The sequence below is a fragment of the Siniperca chuatsi genome, linkage group LG16, assembly GCF_020085105.1.
Source record: "Siniperca chuatsi isolate FFG_IHB_CAS linkage group LG16, ASM2008510v1, whole genome shotgun sequence".
NCBI lineage: Eukaryota > Metazoa > Chordata > Actinopteri > Centrarchiformes > Sinipercidae > Siniperca > Siniperca chuatsi.
This window is the reverse complement of record NC_058057.1, coordinates 16468802-16493630: the sequence shown is the minus strand read 5'-3', so window position 1 is coordinate 16493630 and position 24829 is coordinate 16468802. Positions and strand designations below refer to the sequence as shown.

Here is a 24829-nt window from a genome sequence, read left to right as displayed (position 1 = left end):
CCTATGCAGCATGAGTCCACAACAAAGTTGTTGTGGAAGGTTGCGTGGAAACCTTCTGTTTATTTTATTTTGCTATTGCATTGAATTATGCTTGATTTTGATGAGTGAAATAAAGGAAAAGTTAAGTGAGTAACCATTCTTAATTTGGTCAGCTCTCAGCTTGAGTTTGTTGAGTCGTTTTTGTATTCAATAACAAAGCCTATTTGGCGGGTTAAAGTATCTGATGAATTAAAAGGAATCACTTGCCTCTGTGATCCTGTCACTTCTGAGCTGGCAATGGCAAAAAATGTTTTTGACACTGCAGCCCTCCAAGAAAGAGATGTGCCACCCTGCTGCTTTTGGTTTATCCTGAATTAACCTCACATTTAATTTTTCTCAGCATGAACGCCCCTCCCCTCCCCACCTCTCTAACTAATCACATTAGAGCCAGTCCTAGCTCATTCTGCACTAAACTCTGTGTCGTCTTCAGGCCAGTTCAGGCACCAACTGAAACACTTGCAAATGCATGCATCCCATTTTAACTATATAAGCAAATAGTTAAGGAGGAAATGAGCTGGATGGATCCTAATTCCGTAAACTCAATGTTTGAAGCAATTTGAAGATCATAATGCTGTCTGCAGCACATTATGAATCACTATGTTTGTGAAGTGCCACAGCTGATAAATGTAATGCTCTTTAGAGCTCACGAGAACCCTTTAGCAAAGCTGTTAATGTCAAGTCATGTGGTTAAAAAGTATTTTAACATGCATCAGAAATGTTGAAATGCTGCTGCTCTGTTGTGTTATGTTACTGCTATGTTGTTTTTCTGCAACCACCTCCCGGTTTCCTGTGATAGTAACTTGGGTCTTTATCTCGTTCATAGTTCTAATGGCAAGTCTGTGTCATGGTCTGAATCAGGTGCAAGACACCCTCCGAGGGGGGTGAATGTGTGGCACAGACTGTCTGTGCATGTGAGGAAACAGGAAGCCGGCTTGAATCAGACGGCGGTCATCAGGCCCCTAACTAACACCCCCGACCCCCACAGTTGTGAGCCCTCTACCTGCGACCTTGGCACAGACCCCCATCTCCCCCAAGAACCGCGTGGCGCTAAGCCTCTGTACAACCTGGTGGAGGAGGACGACGAGGGTGATGCGCAGCACCCCCTCTGGACTCCGGCTTGCTCTGGACAGATGCAAGGGCTGGAGTCTGAGTTAGATAAGCCGGCTTCTTATTTGCCCTCTCACTTAAAGGGCTGCACCGCAGAGCGCTTGCAGGGAGCTGTGGTGGACACACACAGCTCCCATGTCCCTGCACTGAGTGACTATCTGGCCAACGAGCCTTTGAGCTTGACCCCCTCTCAGCTTCCTTTGGCCCCACAAGTGGGGGCGTTTGAAGAGGAGGGGCCTGAGGACGAGGAACTGGACCTCTTACACAGCTACATTTATGATGCCAAGGAGGAGGGGGGGGGGGAGGACGGGGAAGGCGAGGATTTAACTCAGAACAAGCCAACTCTGGAGGAATCCCTAGCTCTGTCGCCCCCCTCCCCCTTCAGAGACTCTGTGTGTTCGGGGGAGTCTGTCAGCGGCTCCCCCGTCATGGAGTTGATGCTCGGTAGCCATCCGAGCTCAGTCTACGCCTCAAATATCCTCCAAGACTTCGCACACAGCTCCTCAACACTGTGAGAGCAAAACAGGCGCTAACACAGTTGCTGTCAGCACACTTGTGCATCACACAGACATGCATTTCCACATACAGGTACATACACACGCGCGCGCACACACACAAACACACACAAAGGTTTACAGATACATACTGTACAACAACATTATTTCATTATCATTTCAAGTTTTTAACATTTCTTTTTTGCTCTGTCATTTGCTTGCCTGTATTTATTATTACTATGCTTTTATCAGTGAAGGGTTAATCAAAACTATAAGTAGAAAAACAGCAGGAATCATCCATGAGTGCTTACATTTCTGAAGGGCTGTCAGTGCACAAAGCCTTTCTGTAAAACGTAAAACTGGGAACAGTGCCAAAACTAGTCAGCTCACATGACAACACTGAGAATCACAAAAAAGGATGTAGCTGTGGTTCTCATAGTGGCAGTGCAATTAAATGGTTTACGAGAAAAACAAATGGAAAAAGAAACACAATTCTATGTGTATATGTGTAGACTGTAAGATACAACCAGAGACCAAACTGGCTCTAGGGACTGCAATAGCTCAAGTGCATTTCATGCCAGATTTGATTAGCTCGGCTCCTCTCTGCTGCCCATGTACTGGTCTGTTCATGTGTGCAGCAGTCGCAACTGCATCGAAAAACTATCTGCTTTTCGCCTTTTTTCATTTCATTAATTTCACCTCAGCTTTCTCTCATCCAACCTCATTGCAATTTAAATATTACAAAGAGATAATTTAGAAAGAAAAGTGCAGTAAGTTGGTTGAATATTACTTTTATGTGTTGCGAGGTGTGCTCAACGTCACAAAAATATTATCACGAAACTGAGATTCTGCTGAAGACTTGCACTGTATGATATATGATATGGATATAATGTGCCAATCAAAGTTATCAACCTACATCCCTGCTTTCGATTTTTACGATGTAGCTGATACAGGTTAGCGTGATTGTAGATGATGGCAATGTTGTTTATTCAGTTTACACTCAATCATAACCCTGCAAACAAGTTTTATGAGCATGGGGGCGTCATAAAAGAACTACTTTTGCTTTCCATGCCGTGTTGATATTTCTCATGTTTTCTGAGTTTGCTGTGTCATTGTAATGGAAAACACAGTACTTGTACAAGTTCTCAAAGTTTGTAATACTGTTAAGCCATCTCTTGTTTTTCACACAGGTGGTATGTTTGTAATACTGATAAATGTTTCTATATTTAGAATGTCAACAGAAAAAAAGAGTTTCTACATTTTGAAGCTGTCCTCAGATACTTGTCAAGGAGCAGTGTGTTTGGTTTTTGGGTAACTTTTAAGCTAACTTGAGTCGACTGTATCCTCTTGAAAATATTCACTTGTAAAAGTAACCAATTAGTTGCTTCTTGTAATGAGATTATACATGTTTCAATTTTGCTTAAATCTTGCATTATAAACTTAAGTAGTTTACTTGAGGTTAAGTTTCTTAGTTCTTTATCTATAAGAATGCAAATTATTTCAAAGTACAAGCCTATACAGTACATAGTGCAATTGTATTGTATTTCCAAATGTTTTTAGTCTATTATAGTGTAAGTTGTTAAATGATTTTAACCAGTGTAAAATATACGAGGGTGCCACCTGTTTAACACTGTCAAAGCTAGAAAGAAATAGGCCTTTATGTTTTGGGCAAGCTGAAAAATGCTGTAAAATAAAAACTATTTATATTAAGAAGACTGATTACTGCCTACAATAGCCTGAAAAACTGGGTTGTCATTAGATTCGGCTGCAAAACCCCTAAGACTTGCCAAGCTTGATCAATATTAGCTTAGACCAATGTTTCCAACATAGAGTTTGGGGGCAATCAGGGATCCTTCAGAGGTTTTAAAGGCATCTCAAGCAAAATTAGAAAGTCCCCCCCTACTCAAAAATGTGTTTTGCTTATTGGTACTTCACATGGCTTCTCTGTGCAGAATGATGCATGTGCAGAGTTTGACACTAAAAGGCTTTTTTTCACGTTCATCAGCTGAAGGGGGAAAGTTTTCTGAGCTCTTCTGACATATGTACCAGCATGTGACATCACAACTACTTTGGAGCCAATCCTGGCCAGATATTCAACTTACACGTGATGGGGAAACTTAAAGGTGCACATATGCAAATTGACTTCTCAGTGAAGTAGGAGAGATCTTGTGTCCAACAATTAAACTTTTGAAATTGAAATATTTTCAAACATATTTCATATTTTAATTTTTCAATGGGAGAGAAAGAGTAGTTGTGTGTTTGTTTGTTTTTTTAAAGTTCCACTAGTTAATTGGACTTTTTTTTTCAAGAAAAAAAACATATCAGACACAAATAATTATTCAAAGCAGAGAGGGTAATCATATCTGAAAAAATCCCAGTGTCTTTGGTTGATGGTTACTTGATAAGTTATGACACTTTAAATGAAAAAGTTCGGAAGCTTGAGTTTGAATGGGGAACAACACTTGACTCTGTAAACATGAAAATCTTACTGTGACCGCAGCAACACGAGGAACCTTGAACATCCATCAAGCGTCCCTTACATTTCCGGTCCTATGACTTATCAGGTGGTTGCTGCGCAGCATCGGGAGGAGGTGGAGGAGGAGGAGAATTAGTGAAAGAAAAGGGGGAGACAAATATACTTTCTGTTGCATCTGGCCCTCAGCCCTGCTCAGTCCACTACAGCTCCTCGCAGGAAGCCTACATGAGCGAGAAAGCAGAAGTTATCTGAGTTTAGAGAAAAGTTGTCAGTCTCAGCATGGCCGGGGGCTCGGTGTCTGAGTGCAAGGAGTACTTATTCAAAGTGCTGGTAATCGGGGAATTAGGCGTCGGGAAAACCAGCATCATCAAACGCTATGTGCACCAGCTTTTCTCGCAGCACTACAGGGCGACGATCGGGGTCGACTTTGCACTTAAAGTTATCAACTGGGACAGCAAAACGCTGGTCAGGTTACAGCTGTGGGATATCGCAGGTAAGGAAACGCTCCTTCACTTGTAACAGCGCGACATTTTAGTGTGAACCAGATGGAGCCAAGGGATGTCAAGCTCAACGTTTCCGTGCGACACACAGGGAAGTTTCACTTTCACAGATAGCCTGTTCGACAGATGTCTCAAAATATGTTGACATTTCATGATGACACTATATATTTCGTCATGGCCACAGTTTTAACATTCACCCAGAAAAAATACCCGCACGTTTGTTGGAATATGATGTGAAACTTTAAATTCCCAGGCGGCCACAAGACTCAAAGATGCAGGAGAGAAATTTCCAGCAGAAAAGAAAGTTGATCATGTCTGCTTGTTGTCTTTTCCACTTGATCACGGCAGCTCATAATTGTCAGAGGAATGTAGGTCACGTTGTTATTACAGACTGAGCGCCGCCCCCCTCACCGTAATAGTCTTGTAAGATTTTCTCTAGGGAGTAAAACTGTGTTTATAGATTTACTAAGTGACTTTACTGGCCCTTATCTTTATTCCATGCTGTTGTTCATATTGCTGTGTCACTGTAATATTCTTCAAATGCCTCTGTCCCATGTGATCCTTGGTATTCATGAAAGGATTTCAGTAAACTTGGCACACACACACACACATTCCAGATTGGGTAAGCAAGCTGAGAGAAATCAGAGCAGTGTAAACAAAGGTTTCCCACATGCAGGCAGCCCTACTCAAACGCTCACTGTTTGTTATCTCTGAGCACAAAAATATCACACTGTAAAACAGAGGAGTCTGAAAATGACACGCTTGAAAGGACAGGTGAGAGAGGGGAAGTGAGCAGAAATGAGAAGTAGGGAAACAAAATGATTAACTTTTAAATCACAAGTGTTGACCAAGCTGACAGATGCAGGCTCGCTACAGTTGAATTAGCAGGAATGAGGGTGTAATGTGGGGTGAAGGGTGTCCCCATTAATCTCCATGTTTTCATGTTTGATCTGGAGTATCTTCATAGTCAAAAATCCATCTGACATCAGGGCTTGTGAAATTGCTTGGCCACATAAACCTTAGCTTTGGACATATATTTAGTAATGTTGCTGTAGTTATAAATGGCAACACCGTTATTTAAATCGCAACAGCTTACACATGCAAATTGTCGTCTGTTCAATCAGCAACAACAATCATGAGCTCCCATGCGCAGAGGGACTGTAGGGGTAGTAAGTGATTCTCTGAGAAGGTGGCATTCGAAGAAAGGAGTGTGGCTCAATGTTTTTTTCCGTGTGTAAATAATATGTTTACACTGTTCAAGAAGATAAAATAAAATAGGGCGGCAGCTAACGGTTATGGAGATGGATAAATGATGTAGGAGAATTCCACAAAAACAAGTTTTTCCAAAATATTCAGGATGGTTGAAAATCACCATGTGCAAGTGATTTAGCATGCACCACAGAGAATAGGGATTGTTTCTGGTACATGCTGTTCACATAGTCTTGGCCAAAAGTGGTAGTTGTAGCTTCTCATCATCTGGCCTTGTGGTAAAATGTTTTATTGCCTGAGTAGTCTGTGAGATTTTGATTCTACATTGAAAGTTGTCTGCTATGGGTCTCTTTCATTGTGTATATACAGTATGTAAGCTCTGATTAAAGACATTCAAAGTCCAAACTCACATGCCCATCTGCACTGAAAGAGTTATTAGTCGCTGTAATTGTTTCTCCTGTCCATACTGGCTGTTGTCACTGACTGTGTCTCCTTCCTGAGCTGGCAGTAACAAAAAAGGGGAATTTTGTACTAACAAGACCGTAACTTAGTCTGCCTCTAGCTATGTTCTATTCATACGTTTGACCACCGCCATGGTTGTGCAGATCCATCCTCTCCCTCAATCAAACAAACCTCATATGCTGAGACAGATCAGGACAGATGGTTTGAAGACTGCTGTTTTTATATTTATCGCTTACAGCAGTGATAGAAAGGGGGCGGACAGTTGGGTGAGGGTGTGTGTGTGTGTGTGTGTGTGTGTGGGGTTGTCGTCACAACAACTTGCATGTCTGTCACAGACTGATTGGCATCGTGGGTTATACTCCCCGCTGTCGCCTTGGCCCTGGCAGCACGAGTTCAGTGTGCAGGGGCATCTGTGACTGAGTGCCAGGGAAGGCCGTCTGCCTGTCACAGCTACCCAACGCTCGATCAGAGGATCCGCGAGGGTAAATAAACACTGACACACACACTTAGACAGATATCATTCAGACAAGGGAACATGCTTGTACATATTGGGTGAACAGAACCGTTTACATGCACACACACTCTGACCAGAAAGAAAGTTTGAGGTTGGATGACACAGATATTAAACCTAATTTTTCACACCCACACCAAGGCCTGGCCTGAGGACGCTCCATGGATAAAATAAGGAATGAAACGTGGGTGTGAAAGAGTGAAAGCTGGAGGTATATTTGCCAAGTCATTAAGACCAGCCATTAAGCCATTTAATCGTGCAGAAAAGGAGGAATTATCTTCTTGGCAACACTGAGAGCAACTTCAGAGTTGCGTTGTCTTTTAGCAACCTTAATAATAATTACAATCTGGGAGGAATGATAGTAATCAGAGGCTTGCACAAGATGGGGGCACCATGGAAGACAGTGTGAAGCTTGCAGCTTTCCCACCCCTTTTCACCCAGAATTGCTACTCTCTCCTGGATTTGTCTAAGCCAGCGGACAGGATGATTACCACCATGGCATATAGTGTAAAAAAGCCTGCACCTCGTAGGACCAAACATTCCTGTAGGAGAAGGAGGTCGCACATTAACAGGATGTATAGAGTGGTTTCCATCACAGGGCTAACCCACAGTCCTAAACCCCTCTCTGTGTCACTCAAACACTGCCATTTTCCACCACAATTCAAAACTTCATGTGGTCAGCACAACCAGTGCTTCCAACCTGGTACCCCCCCCCCCTGCAAGAGGTCAAAGGTACCAAGGAGGTATAAATCTGAGGGGTCACAATGATTAAAGGGATACTAAAAGAAAAACAATTCTTTGTCTCACAAAATTCAATTTATTTTTTCTGACTTTTGTGAAAAATACAGGAAGCTTTTACTGTTCACACCTCATGTCCACACTAAGGCTGTAACCTGTGGCAAGGGGTCGCAAGCAGACATGATTTATTATAAGGGGTCACAAACCAAAAATGTTAATTGTTTGGTCTATAAATAGTGAGGAAAAAGTGAAAAATTCCATCACACCTTCCCAGGGCCCAAGGTGACCTCTTCAGATTGCTTGTTTGTCTGACTGACACTCCAGAATCTAATGATTTTCAGTTTGTCACATAAGACAAAGCAAAACGCCATATCCTCACAAATGAGGAAGTGAATCTAGGTAGTCTTTGGCATTTACTTGAACAGTTACCTAAATGATTAATTGATTATCAAAGTATTGGTGATTAATTTCCTGTCGATCGTCTAATAGATGAATCATCTAATTGTTTCAGCTCTAGTTGGGAACTGCTGAGCAAAACCTAATCGCTGCCAAGCAATTTAGCTCCATTTGGCGATTTAGAACTGAGCATAATAAAGGTGGCGCCGAGACCTTTTTAATTGCAGTGTGACGAACAAAATGGCACTGCCATTGAAGGAGCAAAGGTTACTGTCTGCAAAGAGCACTGAGTGAACACCAAACAGCAGAAAACACAATATACAGATGGGTGACAAATTTAAAGGAAAAACCAACAGAAATTGTCTTAGTAAGGACAGTACGAAAGAACTACATCCTTCCAAAAGATTTTCCCTCCTTTAATGATGATGGTGGTGTCTAACACTTCCAGGTGACTGCAAAGGCTATAGTATATACATAATTTTCATACTTTCAACCATTTAGCGCCCTATATAGAAGCATCTGGATTTCTTACTTTTCTCCACTCATTTAAGTTTTTCCTTTTTAATTTGTATCTGTATATGTAACAAGGGCAAGGGGCCTTCTGCTCAACACCAATATGCACAAAGGAGCTCCTTAGTGGTTAAGTTCATTTGACCTCTTGTTTTATCTTCCCCGCTCTTCAAGTAACAATCTTTGCAATAGACTTTCTTGGTCACTCTACTCTGACATTATCTCAGTTGTAAGTTGATAATTTCTGCAGTCATCTACTATACTGTCATTATCTGTTAATAGTTGTGCCTTTTGTGCATTGTTGGTTGTTAGTCGCAGTAGTAGTAATTGTGTGCAATATGATGTGTTTTCCCTGTTCACATTTTGGTGACTTTTCTATATCCTTGCTACCCTGTTAAAATTATAGTTTATGGTCATGTTTACCACCAATAGTGATTTTGACCAATAAGCTTTTCGTTCCCTGTTCACAGATTCCCCAAAAGACTATTGTTATGTTGATGAATAGTTTAAATGGGTCATGTGTAATAATTCTACTTAAAATTCTACAACAAATATTATTGTTTTGAGCTAAATTCCTACTAACTTGTGCCAAGGCCTTATGTTGATCAGCCCCCACCAACCCTTCAGGTGAAGGTGAGGGCAAACGAGGGTATAACCACTTAGAGGTTGGGGATTTTCCCTCAATTCCGATTTTGTTCAGTGCTGAAGGCCGTCGTAAGCTGTAGTAAGTCACTTTTCACATGCTGCTCAGTGGAATGTGAAGGTGCCAGTCATGTGTTGTTCACAGTCTCTCTTTTAAAGCTCGTGCTGAAGGCTACCTCAACGACTGGACCCTGTGCTGTCTGTTATTTTAGTTGTTGAGAAGGTGTGTGGGGAAGTTTCACAGCCAGTTGCCTCCTAACAATAGACAGAGACTGCTGCTGTTGCTACTGCCATGTCTGGCTTGGACAGTTTCTATGGTAACCCACCCACAGGATTGCAATATGTACCACCGTAGAGGAAACTGGGGTTGCTAGGGCTATGGATAATGATTAGATGTTTCTCCCACACAACAAACAGAGACGATACGGTGGCTGTAACTAAACCTTTTCTTTTTTCTCAAGTAGTCTTGTAACTGCAGATTTCATGTGTTCATACCCAGAATGCCTAATTGTACTTCAGATCATGCACCAGTACTCATCAGTGTAGTAGACTGAACCGAAATGTCCTTGTTCAAAGCCTTTTGAATTCCACAGTAGTTCACCGTCTCTCTGTACGGACAGATACAGATGTACTTCTCTTTAGTTTGTAGGCATGTTGAGGCAGCAGCACACGTCTTTGTTCTCTCCTGCAGTCTCATGCTCCTCTCTGGCATTCAGTGGTTAAATGCTCCATTGTTCATACAGCTCATGCCATTTCTGTGTTTTATGCTGATTGGGTTAGCAGCATATGACACTCATTAATGTTTTTAGTTTTATTTTTTATTTATTTGTCCTTTTATTTAGAAAGACATACATTTCTTTTGCAGGATTCTAATAAAAACATTAAAAAGAATACACATCATCAGGGTAATAGAACAAGAAAGAAAATATACCAAAAAAGTATAGAATACCATTAAATTGACATTTAGTCATCTACTATGTTTATTGACCTCTGTATGTGGAATTGCAACATTGATAGAGCTGAGCTTCCTACGCTAAGTCCCTGACCTCTAACCTCTTCTGTGTTCTTAAAGTTGAACCTTTACAAAAGAGACAACAAGCTCGCTAATTAGAGCAGGGAGGCAACAGAAACTTGGAGTGAAGATGTGAAGAAAAGACATGAACTAGATCTACAGAGTAATAGCTGGACTAGACTTACTGATTACATCCAGTTACTGACAAATGACAGCCATTATTAACTGCATAAATCTATACAATGAAAACAGATAAAGCAAAACATAGATTGCTTCATTGAATTCCCATGTTTGGCCATTACATACCAGTAAAGGATAGGTCTGGTGATAGTTAGTGCATAGATAGATGCAATGATTAATCAATTAATTTATTCATTGATCAACAGAAAATTAATCAACAACTATTTTGATAATTTGATCATGATAATTGTTTTTAATCATTTATTAAGCAAACATTTACTGGTTCCAGCTACTTGAGTGTGAGGATTTGATGCTTTTCTTCATCATACATGACAGTAAACTTTTTAACTTTTTAAATTTTTAGGTTTTGGACTGTTGGTCGGACAAAACAAAACATTTGAAGACATCACCCTGGGCTGTCGGAAATTATAGGGCATTTTTCACCATTTTCAGACATTTTATAGACAGAAAGGATTATAATAATAATGATATATTCCTCTGTGGCATAGACTTACATTGTTGACCAAAAAATGTTTATAACACATCAATGAGACACAACATTGCACTGGGTAACATTTTCAATAGTTTTTGATGAACATGCCAAGAACTGCAGTGTCCAACAGGACTGGGTTTAGTAAATGCAGCAGAAAGATTATCAGGACTTACTTATGACACTTGAAAGGTTAGGCATCATGGGATTTGCTGTCATTTAACGTTAGTGACTTCTGCGCAGTACCACGACACCTTATTGATACCTCAAATAACTCATTACACCCTGCAACAGCCAGGTGTGTATGTGTGAGCGTGTGTGTCCATGCACGTGTGCAACTGCAATCGGTGATATTGATTGATATAATCACCCCATACGAGTCTTTTCCATCCAGCCAGTTCTCTCCCAGGAGGAGTGAAGTTAACACCTCGAGACTGGCTGTGCTTACACATCGACCCAGCAGGACTGATGTGTCAGAAAATCAAGTGTTGCATGTAGACAATGACCTCTTCAGTGTTTATGAAACAGTTTGTCCTCAGTTCCTAGAGTAAATGAATGATCATTCATTCAGTCAGAACATATGAGTTAAATAATTAAGTATTAATTAATTATAAAGTCAGTGCGTGCTGGGCAACCTTGCAATTCGGCACTTTATATAAACCACTTCCTGGTCCAAGGTGAGCAGGCAAAAAAGACGTTTTCCGCCATTGTCCCATCACTCGTCTATGTTTTCACCGTAGTAAAAGTTGTTTATTATGAAAGTCGGCACATAATAATGGGTCTGCTCATCTGTCCTTTAAGATTAAGTTTGTTTCATTTGGCTGAATAAAACATGGTATATTGTGTTCTTTAGCAGCTTTTTGAGACGTTTCTGCCTCTTTTCTCCTGCATCTTTATCGACCAATACAGCTGAAAACATTTTCAGTTTGCCTCTGTGGTCAATAATGTTCAGTGACTTCTGGTTGAACATTATGTTGGGCTCCTTCAGACCTTGCAGTAGAATAAAAGGAAGACAAGTGCCTTGAAAATGATTAAGCCAGTTATTTCTTTCTATATTCTGCCTTTACCTCCACTCTGGATGTATGAGCTCTACAAGACCTGGAAATGAAATTCTTATTTCAGTCTATCAACTCTTTATCCCACTGTGTCGTGTCTCTGGTGAATTCACCTGGGGTTATATCAGCTAAAATTAGACTCTCAATTATGAGAAATTACCGTCCGGCCTGTGGGCCCCACAGTGTATTCACTCTCTCGCTCACACCCGCACTGCGTTACACCACTCCAGTACCTTGCGTGATTGGGTAAGTACCTACAATAAAGTGAAAGTATGCTGGGAGAAGCTGTGCTCACAGTTCCTCAATCCTTTTTTCTTGGTTCATTTTCTATTTTGTAACTCAGCTCTAGTGGAGGCTAACTGTCTAATACACTGTACAATTACACTTGCCCTGTAGGCTTTCTTAAATTGGAGCAGTATAGCAAAAATATGTGCTAAATACGTCAAATGCTACCTCCAGTCAGTCTGATATATTCGCACAGACTGAATCTGAAAAGATGTTAAATGAGCAGGTGCTTTTAAAGGCACAATCTGTGATCCACTGTAAAGAAATGATAGCCCTACCAGCAAAAATCAAAACACGATTGGTAATCTGCAATCACAAGTTTAGACAATAGCTAAATCGATCTAAGTGATCTTTGCATGCTGTTATATTGTAGGTGTGTTTACATCAGAAAACTAAGAGACCTATATTTTTAGATATACTTGGAAAATCATCAACTCATCAATTGTGTGTGTGCGAATGAATATACCTCAGTAGGTTAACAGACCTTTGACCATGATAAGCTCAGGATGTTCAGGATGGTGAGCCACAGTATACACACATACAAAAACTCAAACAGGAACATATTTGGGTATGTACAGTATTTATGGCTTACGCAAGATAGTGTGTGTGTGTGTGTGTGTGTGTGTGAGGAAGATTTTTTTTTATGTGAGAAAAAAACTGCTGTCATCAAAAGACCAACCATAATCCTTCATCTAACTTTTAAATGTAAAACTGCTTTTGTATCTGGACAAAGAGCTCTAACTCTGAACTGTGTGAAACATAGTAGATGTTATTTTAACCATAGGCTCCTGGCAGGAAAATGATAAATTATTTTAAAGAATCTCCACAACGTTCTGTCTGAAAATGTTGTCATTCTGCGTCAGTGAACTCTTATGCTGAAGTGATGTGTGCAGACTTGAAGGTATGTTAAGAGCGATGTTTCTGGAATTTTTTTTCTCCTCCAAGAGTCTGTTTCCTCTTATGGTTTAATTTTAAATGTGCTAATTAAAGTACAGAAATTTCCATGGAAATTTGAATTTGTTATGACTAAAGTTATTAAACCTTAGATCTACCTGTAGTGATTTTCCATGATGTAGTGGCATCTAAAAAACTCAAATGCGCTTCAAATACAAAAAATGAAAACTGCAACAAACAAATTCAAAATAAATTAAATATACAGTTGATTTATTGCATCGTTGTTTAGCAAAAGAATATGGACGATATTCTCTTCAATTGCTGATTAACCTTTGTTAAGGAGTTGGTGTGGTGTGAATACAATCAGTAGATTTTGGGGAAGTATAAAACAAACCCTAAAAGTGGTCCGTTGTGTTAAAGAAGAGGCCTTCTCAGATTGATAGTGACACCTCGTATCCTGCTGGTAATTCCCCTGGCTTTGCCTTTATGGAATATCATCTCAGATTTTCTCCGGGAATGACTACAGAGAATGGGTTTATTATAATGGCAGATTACTTCTGCCATTCTCTGTGAAGGGAAAGTAGGTCGAATAAGAACCATCTCTATCCTCATCTTTTTTTTTTTTTGCCACATTTAGAGGAGGAAAATTGTTTCGCTTCTGACAAAATGGAGAAGGAAATGAGAATGAAATACTCAGTGTGTCTGCGACCAAGATTGGGGCTAGACATTTGGTTTCATCCTTTTAAGATACTGTTCTGGTATTTTGGTTTGGATGTTTAATCACATCTGCTTTTGAAGGATTCATCACATCCACGTTTTTAATCTTTCACAAACCCAAAACCCTATTACTCATCTAGCTTTTAGCTGCTTTGTAAAAATGCAAAAACTCCACTAAATTCTCTTTCTATCCCCCAGGTCAGGAACGATTTGGGAACATGACGCGAGTGTACTACAAAGAGGCCGTGGGGGCATTTGTGGTGTTCGATGTGACAAGGGGCTCCACGTTTGAGGCAGTGTCTAAGTGGAAACATGACCTGGACAGCAAGGTGAAGCTGGCTAATGGCAACCCTATCCCCTCAGTGCTGCTCGCCAATAAGTGCGACCAGAAGAAAGAGAGCTCCAACAACATGGCCCTAATGGACAATTTCTGCAAAGAGACTGGCTTTCTGGGCTGGTTTGAAACCTCAGCTAAGGTGAGAGATCAATACATTAGACGGGGAAGCTATTAGTCGCACATACAGTATGCATAAAATAGATCCATGCTCTTTTACATACATTCCTATCTACATCTGTTTAAAAGTTTAATATTTTAGCTTGTTCACTTTTCAGGGCAGACATGAAATTCTCAGACGTTATCCTGCGGGGACGCCGGGCCCCTTCTGAATGGTGTAATGACACTGGTTACACTGTGGCGATTGTGAAATAGTTACATGTAGTAACTGTTTTTGTTAAACACTTGGGCACTCACTCAGCAGTTGTTCACATTAACATTTTTGATCCAAAATTCCATGTTAAGTATGGCAGTTTTTAGATAATTAGTGTAAGAATAAAGTGGAGACTAGAATGGGAGCTCCAATATTTCTTAAATCTTTGAAACTTTGACAAATGATACGGCTGGAATTATGTGACAGGAAATTTGTGAAAACCATTTTTTTTTGTCCTGCCATTTTTGCCATTCATGCACAACATCTACAGACATTTATATTTCCAACCAGTGAAAAGATTTGTTGGTCAGCTGGTGTGATATCCTATCACATGACGTTGATTGATGTTGCAGCCCAGAGCTGTGAGGGGTAGGGCTCTGAAAGATAATGTTCTGTATTGTTTCTCCCCAACTGTGATCATTGTCACAGGTTTGGTGTTACTGTGTTTGTGTGCTTACACTATGCTTGTGAGTAGAATCTGGTGAAGTGAGACCATTTTGGCTGCCTCTCACTTCAACTAATGTTCAGTTAAGAGAAGTTCATACATGTAAGGGCTAAAACATATCTTACTGTTTAGTCTGCAGTGATGGAAGAAGTATTCAGATCATTAACTAAAGTAAAAGTAGGAATACCACACTATGAAAATTCCCCATTAAAAAATTTTACTTAAGAAAAAGTACAAAAGTATTGGCAACAAAATGTGTCAAAAGTAAAAATGCTCATAATCCAAAATGCCCCCTGTCAATGTTATATTATTATATTAATGGATCATGATTGTCGTTTGTAGTTATATACTGTTAGGTAGTTTAATCTGTAAAAATGCATCATTTTCTAAACTTCATATGTAAAAAAAAAAAACCAAACAAAAATAAAACAACGTAAAAAGTAAGTATGAAACAGATGTAGTGGAGTACCTCAAAATTGTACAGTACTTGAGTTAATCGACTTACTTTCCACAGCTGTCAGTCTGTGTTGTAAAGCTTGTTTTGTCTGAAGTGTAAACTATGCTATAATATCAGCGTGATCAGCAAGTAACTGTGTGAGAGCATGGGGCTGACACAAACAAAAGGCTGCCAGTTGATGGCATGTGCTAGCTCATGCTCAGTGATAAATGACCTCCTTTTGAAAGATGCAGTTGACGAGTGCTTGAATCACAGCAAGTCAAATGTTCAGCTTCTTAACTATGAGACTCCAGGAAATACCCCCCCCCCCCGTGTTTCCCTCACCTCCTTTTTCTCAAGTCAAGAAGCCAAAAGACACTTGCAAACCCACACTTCTACATTCCTCTATACTTCCATGTTGAGGAATGCTTTGATGACTTTTGGAAGCCAGAGAAAACTTGGTTAACTCATTCCAAATACCCTTAGGCCCTGCAGCTGTGTCACGTGATGTTTGTGTGATGTGTGCAAAGCCTCTCTGGCCATTTCCTTTCTGTGAGTACAATGAAGTGTTGTTGTTTTGTGTGCCAGTCACACTGGTATTTAACTGAACCTACAACAACCTGAGATTGAATTTCTGTCAAGGACCACCAAACTTTCTTTCTCTTTCTGTTTCTCTAATTATATACTTTCCAAAAGCTGGTACAAGAGAATAAGGTACAATCATGATGAGATATGCATTGTTTTTGTGATGTTTGGGGCTGAAGCAGGTCAAATATTGAGGGGCTGTTAATTTTCTCTGGTCCTAATCAGCCTTTGCTATGTAGTCAACGACTAATGTCTGATTAGGAGGTTTGACTGGTTCTGATTGGTGCATGCCCTCTACTCATTGAAAAAATCATAAAAGTTTAAGAGTGATGTAGACAGTACTCCTAATCATATATGTGTATTCACATCCACTTCCAATTAATCAGAAAACTCAGATTCGAATAGTAAATTTGGGTAAATAATATACTGCGTTGCTTCTTGCCATACTTGTTTTATTAGTTAGTATTTTCTAAACTAATAAGTAATTTAGATTTTCATTGCTAATGTAATTCTTGACTTTTGCAACTCAGTAATTTTCTTTTATGCAAGCATTTTTTTTAAATATACTTCAGTTACCCCAAAAAAAACCCCAAAACACTTAACCTCTGTTTGCTTTTACCCAAGATACGCAGGCCTCTTTGTAAACATCTCTGTTACTGTAGAGTGGGATGACAGCTTTTGGTCACAGTGTGAAGGATAAAAGCAGTTTTACCTTGTCTCTGCTGGCCTCAGATTGGCTCTCTGGAAACCATCTCTGTCTCCCAGCTGCTGGATCATATAAAAGGGTTTAGTGGATTTCCAAAGCAATTCTGAAAAGAAGCATCCTGCTAAACGTAGAATGCTGCATTGACGGGCAAGCCAAAGCAAGGAAAGGGACTAGTGTCTGCATTGTCACGAAGGTGTAAATGTACAAAATCTTATCACCACTCATATTACTTTGACCTTTTCCTAGGACAACATCAACGTGGACGAGGCAGCGCGTTTCCTGGTAGAGAATATCTTGGCTAACGACAAAGGTTTGCCATATGAGGAGAGCAATGGAGACCGGATCAAACTGGACCAGGAGACTGTGGCTGCTGAGAGCAAGTCAGGCTGCTGCTAGCACTCATTCCATTCACATTACCCATCTGCCTCCCTTTGGTGGTCCAACCTGTTCATCCAGCCTGTGGCTCTCAACCCTCTGTTGCAGCCTCTCTGAGGAATATGAATTTTTGGGTCTTCAAAGCTCCAGGATCTTGTCCTCCCTGCACTGACCTGCACATCCAAGCTTCTCATTGTAGCTTCCCCTAGGCCAGAATAGAAGCCCAATTTTATCTTGATGTTGTCACTGCCTCTACCAGGCTGTTTCCTTCTTTGCCCCACACCTCTAAACCACAGGATCTTTATTGTTGTGTTTGTCTCACCACATATTTCCCTGATTGTGTATTCCACCACCAACTATGAACCCCACCCAGCCCTCCACACTTGAACCAGTCTGCTCCCCCTGTTCTCCCGACAGCCTCTGAAGCCCTGGACTATACCACGCCTGAGAAGGGGTGCAAACTAAGCAGAAAGTTGAGAAACACAAACCAGAAAACAAGCTGTAGCCTCTTAATTTCTGTCACTTTGGGCTATTCTCTCTCAGTATCCTTGTCATTCAGCATTTATCTGTGAAACAAGACACTTTTATTGTTCAGTGTTTCTGAAGTATTTTTTTCAGTTAACATAGATAATGCCCCTTAAACAACATCTTTTACAGCACACTCATGTTTGTGTTTCCAGCTGTTCTTTAGACTACTGTGTAAAAAGTAAGCAAACAAGTTAAGCATTGTCAAAGTGTTATCGAATATCATGTTACTGTCATGAATTGTTGTCTTTATGCCATATTTTCTCTGAAATAATGTGCCATAATACAGTTTTTGTTATGTTAATTAGAGGGGAACGCCAACATTTACATGGATACAGATGGACAATACAGCATTCCAGAAAAAAACTCTAAAAACAGTACTAGATGAGGCACTGAGAAATCTTTGTTTGATTGTCTTTCCACTGGTATGAAAATGTAGAAATGATTTACAGTATGTATTTTTTATAATGTGTTGGGTCATGCATTATACAACTGGTGAGATGTCATAAAAACAGAACCCGACAGAGGACTACACTCTCTTGTACGTAGGGTTGGTAATCTGTTAAAGTGTTCAGATGAAATATGAAGGATTTCTTTTTTTTACATGGAGTTGAGATTAAGTTTACATGTGAAAATACTTTAAATCTACAAGACCAAAATAGAATAAACATTTTAACAGATGTGTGTTGTCTACTAGTGATTAAACTGACCAAATGTATCTATCTATAAAATTGATTAAATGTATGAATTTATATATGTAATAACAAACAATGTTGGTGTTGCCCAACATGCTTTCATTCATAATTCATTCAATCATATAACCTTCTGACTGACAAGCTATGTAACTGAATAGATGAGGTCTGCACCATACACTTTAAGCACAGTATTTAGCTCAAATACAGTATAAACATTTAGTTTCCCTGCTAAGATTTTATGGTCCATTGTCCCAAGCAAATTAGCAAAATCAGATTATAAAATTCAGTGTTTTTACTGGCACGTAGACATCTTGGATCAAGACAGCTGAGCTGGGATTATTCTCACACACATTTCTTATTAGCATACTGTACAAGCAATAATGCCTGGTGCAGGTGACTGCCAGTTCTTGGGACTTAGATCAAAAATGGCAGTTGGTAAATTGGTATTGCCATGCCTGCTGCAATAGACATCACTCTGACTGCACTTGAGAATGATCAAGTGGCAACATCAATTTATCTTTGAAAGCAGGTCTAAATATTGGTCGACCTAATGAAAAGCGCAGATTAATGGCCAATGATAAGGTCAATGGCCATAATAAGGCTCACACAAATTTTCACTTTCACAGCAGTCTAGATTCGTAATCTAGCAAATGGCTTACAAAATGTGTGTATATAATGTTTGAGAAAGCACCTATAGTGTTAATTTTCCCTTTCCCTTTAGAAACTCACTACAGATAAAGCTGTATGTGTGAAAAGTAAGACTCACACTGTGTGTGTGTGTGTGTGAGAGAGAGAGAGAGAGAGTGAGAGAGACAGGACCATGTGACTTCACTCATGAAACAGTATGTGATAGTCATCAGACACTGTGCTCTCAACACTACAGCTTGTGCTCTTCCACCTAATTGTTACCAGAGCAAGAATGCAATGGAGGCGTGTTGTGTGCAAGCATTACCAACTCTCATTCAAGGCCAATACTGCAATCCACATCATGTCATTAAAGCATTTCAGAGAAAGTTGGAACCTTGACAGCATATTGATGTATTGATTTTTATCTCGGAGTGTATTTCTGTGCAAGTGCTGCTATAATCCGGTTTCTATGAGCCATATGTGCATCACATGGAGACAGACTTGAGGCAATACAATGCAATTCAATTCCATGGCCTTCAGGAAAATGCAATCTTTGAGATGCCATTACTGTTCCACTTTTACAAAGATTGTCCGAGATAGGTATTCATTAAACTCAGTAGCACAATTTGAGGCTATATTTTGTCTATTAAAAGGTGTTTCAAATGTTTTGTCAGTTTATATATAGGCCAATAAGGCCAGATGTTTAATGTATGGTATTTACGTTTCGTAGCTCTTAAGTAACTTTCTGTAAATAGATGTTGTAAAGGAAAATCTGTCCATCCCTCACTATGGTAATAAGTGATGCACCAGCTCCAGACCCCGCCCACGTTAAAGCTCCATTGCTTAGCAACGCCTAAACTTTCAGAGCAGAGACATAACCAAACAAACGCACCTCCGGTAGGATATTTGGCTTGTTCGGTCCTTGGTCACTTATCTTGCAGATTTATCACACCAAGTGCAATGTCCAAGGCACAACCAAAAAAAAAGGAGTCCTCCTCCATTAAAGTCACGTTATCCGACCGACAGGCAGAGTGAGTTTGGATAATGTTGTCAATTAGCGCTAATTAAGCTCAGCTATAGTTAGCGTTAGCTACGTATCATAAAAATACACTAGCTAGCATTCAGGAAGCTTGCTAATCGTGACAAAGACAGATCATCATACTTTAACTGTGGCTTGTTTTATTGTGTTACATGTAATACAAAGACGTACACTATCTGCAGTATCTGCCTGTCTATCCATCTGTCTGTCTATCTATCTAACTATCTATCTGTCTGTCTTTCTGTCTCTTGCTGTAAGTCAAAAGCCTAACTTTAATAGCCACTTGAGAAGAAGATGAAGAGATGTAACGTTACATCACATATGGCATATGTGTAAATCTCCCAGTCTGTGATCATCATAACGAAAACAGCCAGCATTATGAGCTAATATCATTTTCACTATGAGAGGGTAAACAGGGATTTGTGGGTTTACTCTAGACTGAATCTCTGGTACTGAGCTGGCTAATTTTGCTGCTAAATATTGACAAAAGGGAAGCCAAGAACAAAGAAATGAATAGCTATGTGTCATCATTTCAGAGCAGCGTCCCTAGTAGTCACTTCCTCTGAGAGCCTGGGAGGTGTGTGGAGATGCAGATTCCCCATTTGGCCTGAGTGGAATGATGCAGAAGTCAACAAGGAGAAATGGGACTCAAGTAAAGGAGCTGAAGATGGAAAGACGAACAAGAGTCAAAATGCTGTAAATCTGGAGTATAAAATAATTTTAACTTTAATCAGAAACGTGTACTGTATAGGGTAAAATGTATGATTTGCTTCAAATCCACTTTACAACTGATAATAATTTTGACATTATGCTGATTCTTTATTCATTGTGTTCCCGTATTTTACATTCACTTTGTTTGCTTTTGTCTGCAGCCATTTTTTGAAGATCCTGAGGGGAAAATTCCCCTGCCTCCATCTTTGAAAGTGCACTCCTGGAAGCGTCCTACAGAGTTTATTGTCAACAAGGTAACCTTTATGCTTGTATATTAATTATATAATTTCTAATGGGACAGTACATGCCAAATGTCTACTTGTCCCAATTTGACAACAATGACCATGGCACTGTATAATGAGAAAAGTGGTTTACACTTGGACTGTTATAGTATACCACACAATGTAATGGTACAAATACATGTCGTGGATAACAATAATAAACAGGAGCCAGCATATGTGTCCTGCAGATATACACATATGTGTTAAAATGATTTAATGTCAACTGACATGAAATTATTTGATTTTACTTTTTATATTAATTAATTTATCATGAAAAAATACACATTGGCTGGTTTCAGTTTCTCAAGAGCTGCTATTCTTCTCCCTCTCATATCACTGTAAATTGAATACATGTGGGTTTTTGGATCGTTGGTCAGAAAAAATAGCCAGTTTTAAGACAATATTTGCTTCCTGTAGCCTTTTGTGGTCATTTGTCTTTATTTACCATTTTGTAGACTAAATGACTAACAGAATACACAGACTTGCATAGACAAAACGAATAATCTCCTATGTAAAAAAAAAAAAGATTGGCTAATTAAGTAACTGTTGGTTGCAGCCATTACATATATTAACAAAATGTATTTCTTTGCCACACAATGTGAAATGTAGTTAAGGAAATCTGCTCTCTAGTCGCCTCCAATGAAGTTTTAATTGCATCACTCCACTTTTCTGTTACCCCTCTCTCAGTGCTGTATTGAGCAATTACTGGAAGCTTCCTGCTTTTTGAATGAGTTCTTGCCAGGTCACAAGCTGCCTTTTCACTCAAGATGTCAAAAGCATTTCATTAATTTCACACAGGAGGAACACGGGCTAATCACAAAAGCAATCAGCCATGCAGATGCAGGCAACAGCTCTACTGTGAAACTCTCTCTTCATCAGTCTATACCAGTCTGTATTTCCAAAGCCAATGTTATTGACCGAAATAATTTGGTTCTTACTTAGAGTTGCTGTGATGATGGGAGAAAACGTGACCCCCCTTGACCCACAGCTGATCTCTCTCACCATCACCTGACCCATTAATTCATATTTAATTAGTAACATGGTAGAATCTATTAACTTGGTAGTGAAATATTTATCACAGACACAGTCTTGGGAGTATCATGGCAAGGTTAGACCAGTTTAGGCCCTGGGATGAGTAGAGAAGCATTAAGTAGATCACATATTCATGTCCATTTTAAACAGGTTATGTGTGACAGCAATATTCTAAAGCTGGTTGACCACTGTGTTATTATAGTGAATGATTCTGATATGTACAGATGTTACAACACAATATATAACAACCTGAGTGCAGATAGTTTGTCAGTAATCTGGCTGTGAAGGTGCTAAACTTCTCATGTGAATGTATCAATCTGTGCCTACAATGAAAACAATGATGTGCTTTATTTTAGGGTCTCAACGTTGTTGAAAATCAAATGACCTTTGACCTAATCTCTCCCAATGATCATCTGATTTGCAGTGAGGTTAGTTTTCAAAAGTTGTTTTCTACTTTTCTATTAAAGATCGCACTGACCGCTAACTAATTGATCAGCACTTGGATAGTGTAATTCAGATGTCAGACAGGGTGATGTTTGACTGACAGAAATGAATTAGACTGGGGTAATGTAATGCCCTATTGATTTAGCGAATAATTGATCAGATAATTGATGATTCAGCCAATAGATTGAAAGATTGGTGGTTAGTAATTACTTTTCTCTCCCTTCTCTCTTCTGTCTTTGGTCAAGCTGATGAGGTGGATCATCAGTGAGATCTATATTATTTGGAGGCTGCATAACTGCACATCTACAGAACAAGATGTTTGGAGACCTTGGGAGCACATCTACTCGTTGTGTAAGGTGGTGAAAGGTCATGTGCCGCTGTACAACAACTATGGGAAATACGTGGTCAGACTCTACTGGATGGTCAGTCTGATGCACACACATACACGCAAACACCCATTCACACACAGTCATCGTCATCTAAGTCTACTGAAGACATAGTTTTTAGGAAACACCTAAAATTCTGACATCACTGCAGATGAAGTCCCTTCTCCACAATGTCTCTTTGTTAATCACACATTTTTAGAGGCACACTTGAAGCAATGGATGGCTTAAGATTACACTGTATTGTTCAGCAGACCCCAGAGGAGGCAGAAGATGACAGGGGAATGGGGATGGACTGATGGTTGGAGGGGGGAAGGAATGACTCAGAGCTCAACTCAATCAGTCTCACTGCTGTGCCAAAAGTGGCTGGGCTTCATATCTTTCCTGATGAATAGATAAGGCTTAACAGGAGTCAGCTGCTTCTCAGAGAGCAAGGCTCAGGATGGATATCTTTGCCTAGTAAGACCATGAGAGTAGACACAACCGTGGGAGGGCTTTATGCACTGCAGTGTCAGTCAAGTGTAAGGATTTTACAGATTTTTGGCTTTAAATAAGAGACTGCTAAGTAGTGGACATTACATCATTGTGTCATTTCAGAAAGGCAACTTCTTCCAGCACAACAATTTGGGTCAGCGAGAGAGTGAAAAAGACAGAGCTAAAAGTCATGTGTTCTGTAACACTGTGACTCTTGCCTTGACAAACAAGCATGACACGGTTGTAGGCAGCAGCCCCCGTGCCAACCATAGCACGCTAACAGATGGTTGTTGAGATGGCATTAAGCACCCAGCCCCCTTTCCTGTTTCCTTGCCTGTTTTTGCTCATAGGCTACTCCTTTTCTCCCCTGCTCATATGATTCTTTATTGTTCCACACCAATCTTTTTCCTCCTTCACACCGCTGTGAATATCCATCCCATTCTCATTTTCTCACCCTGTTTTTAACTGCCCTACAACTCTGTCTCTCCTTTTCTCCTTTTCTTCCTCTCTCCACTAACTTGCCCTTTCGCACTGTATTTTACCCCATCTGCAAACACATCAAGCTCCTCCTCGGGGCGATGGTTTGACAAGGGAGTGGAAGAACAAGCAAGAAAGGGAGTGTGCTCGCCCGCAGTCTATATGGGCTTGCATTGCTTGTGCACACTGCTTTGTTAGATAAAGAAAGGCATAGCTGTGAACAGTCAGTCAGATTATCACCTGCATGTGCTGCTTTTTCTTACAAGCAGTGTGAAACTCCCCCAGACAGCCAGTAGACAGACCACACCACAGACAGCAATGTAACAAGCTCTGACACGCAATCATAAGGTAGCAAATGCTTGGAGAGGTGATCTGTTACACATTAGGTTTTTAGAAAAAGGTGCTTATTGTTATGATCTGAGTCATACCTGTGGCACAATTGGAAATGGTAGGAGAAGTTGGATGTTTGGTAAAGTCAAGTCAGTTTATTTATAGAGCACATTTAAAAACAACAAATGTTGTCCAAAATCCTTTACAAAACACAGGACTGATCAAATATAAATACAGAAATTATCAAATAAAAACACGGACATAAATAAGATGATTAAGAAAAGCATAGAATATCTTGATAAAATTTTAATAACATCATAACACAAACAGTATGGCACAAACAACAAATAAAATACAAACAAATAAAAACCAGAGTTGAAAATGCTCGATCACCTTTGGTTTTTAACTGGGTGCGTGGAATGGAGAGCAGTGATTGGTCACCAGATCTGAGGGGCCTGGAGGTGAAATAGGAATTGAGAGTTCTGACAACCTTCCTCTAACAGGATACTACTATTTCAGTCAGAAACATTTAAGTCAAGGAAGTTTAGGGAACTCTCAAGGAATCTGAGCAGCGATGAGAATTCGGCTGGGAGAACAAATTACATAACACACTATAGTACAGATTCAGAGAAACCTGTTAACATACATGAACAGTAGATCCTAGTAGAGTCAACAACATACCAAAAGCTTAGCAAACAGGGAGGAGTTTGGGGTGGTGGAGGGAGCTGCTTCAGCAAGCAATGTTGGCATGAAGGTGTCAGCAAAATAAAAGTTGGAATTGTAAGGTTGTGAAGGATGCGTAGTACACTTGTATGAATGTGATTGGAAGTTACTAGCCAG

General features: G+C 39.9%; 3 protein-coding genes across 5 annotated transcripts in view; all 3 read left to right on the top strand.

The window, feature by feature from the left end:
* The window catches only part of grm1a (glutamate receptor, metabotropic 1a), a 32581-nt gene extending 29231 nt beyond the window's left edge, over positions 1-3350 (top strand). For 2 of the 3 annotated variants that reach the window (XM_044169374.1, XM_044169373.1), the window contains one exon: positions 863-3350. In XM_044169374.1, the coding sequence (XP_044025309.1) occupies positions 863-1661 (799 nt within the window). In that variant the 3' untranslated portion in view covers positions 1662-3350. The remainder of the gene's footprint in view (positions 1-862) is intronic. The other variant, XM_044169375.1, reaches the window with a different exon arrangement.
* Positions 3351-4135: 785 nt separating this feature from the next.
* rab32a (RAB32a, member RAS oncogene family) lies at positions 4136-18176 on the top strand. The gene is made up of 3 exons (XM_044169372.1): positions 4136-4609; positions 13916-14193; positions 16843-18176. The coding sequence occupies exons 1-3, from the start codon at positions 4396-4398 to the stop codon at positions 16990-16992; spliced, it is 642 nt and encodes a 213-aa protein (XP_044025307.1). The 5' UTR covers positions 4136-4395; the 3' UTR covers positions 16993-18176.
* Positions 18177-19619: 1443 nt separating this feature from the next.
* The window catches only part of adgb (androglobin), a 48178-nt gene continuing 42968 nt past the window's right edge, over positions 19620-24829 (top strand). Inside the window, exons 1-5 of the mRNA XM_044169371.1 lie at positions 19620-19849; positions 20394-20553; positions 20730-20822; positions 22238-22309; positions 22571-22747. Coding sequence (XP_044025306.1) covers positions 19620-19849; positions 20394-20553; positions 20730-20822; positions 22238-22309; positions 22571-22747 — 732 coding nt within the window. The remainder of the gene's footprint in view (positions 19850-20393; positions 20554-20729; positions 20823-22237; positions 22310-22570; positions 22748-24829) is intronic.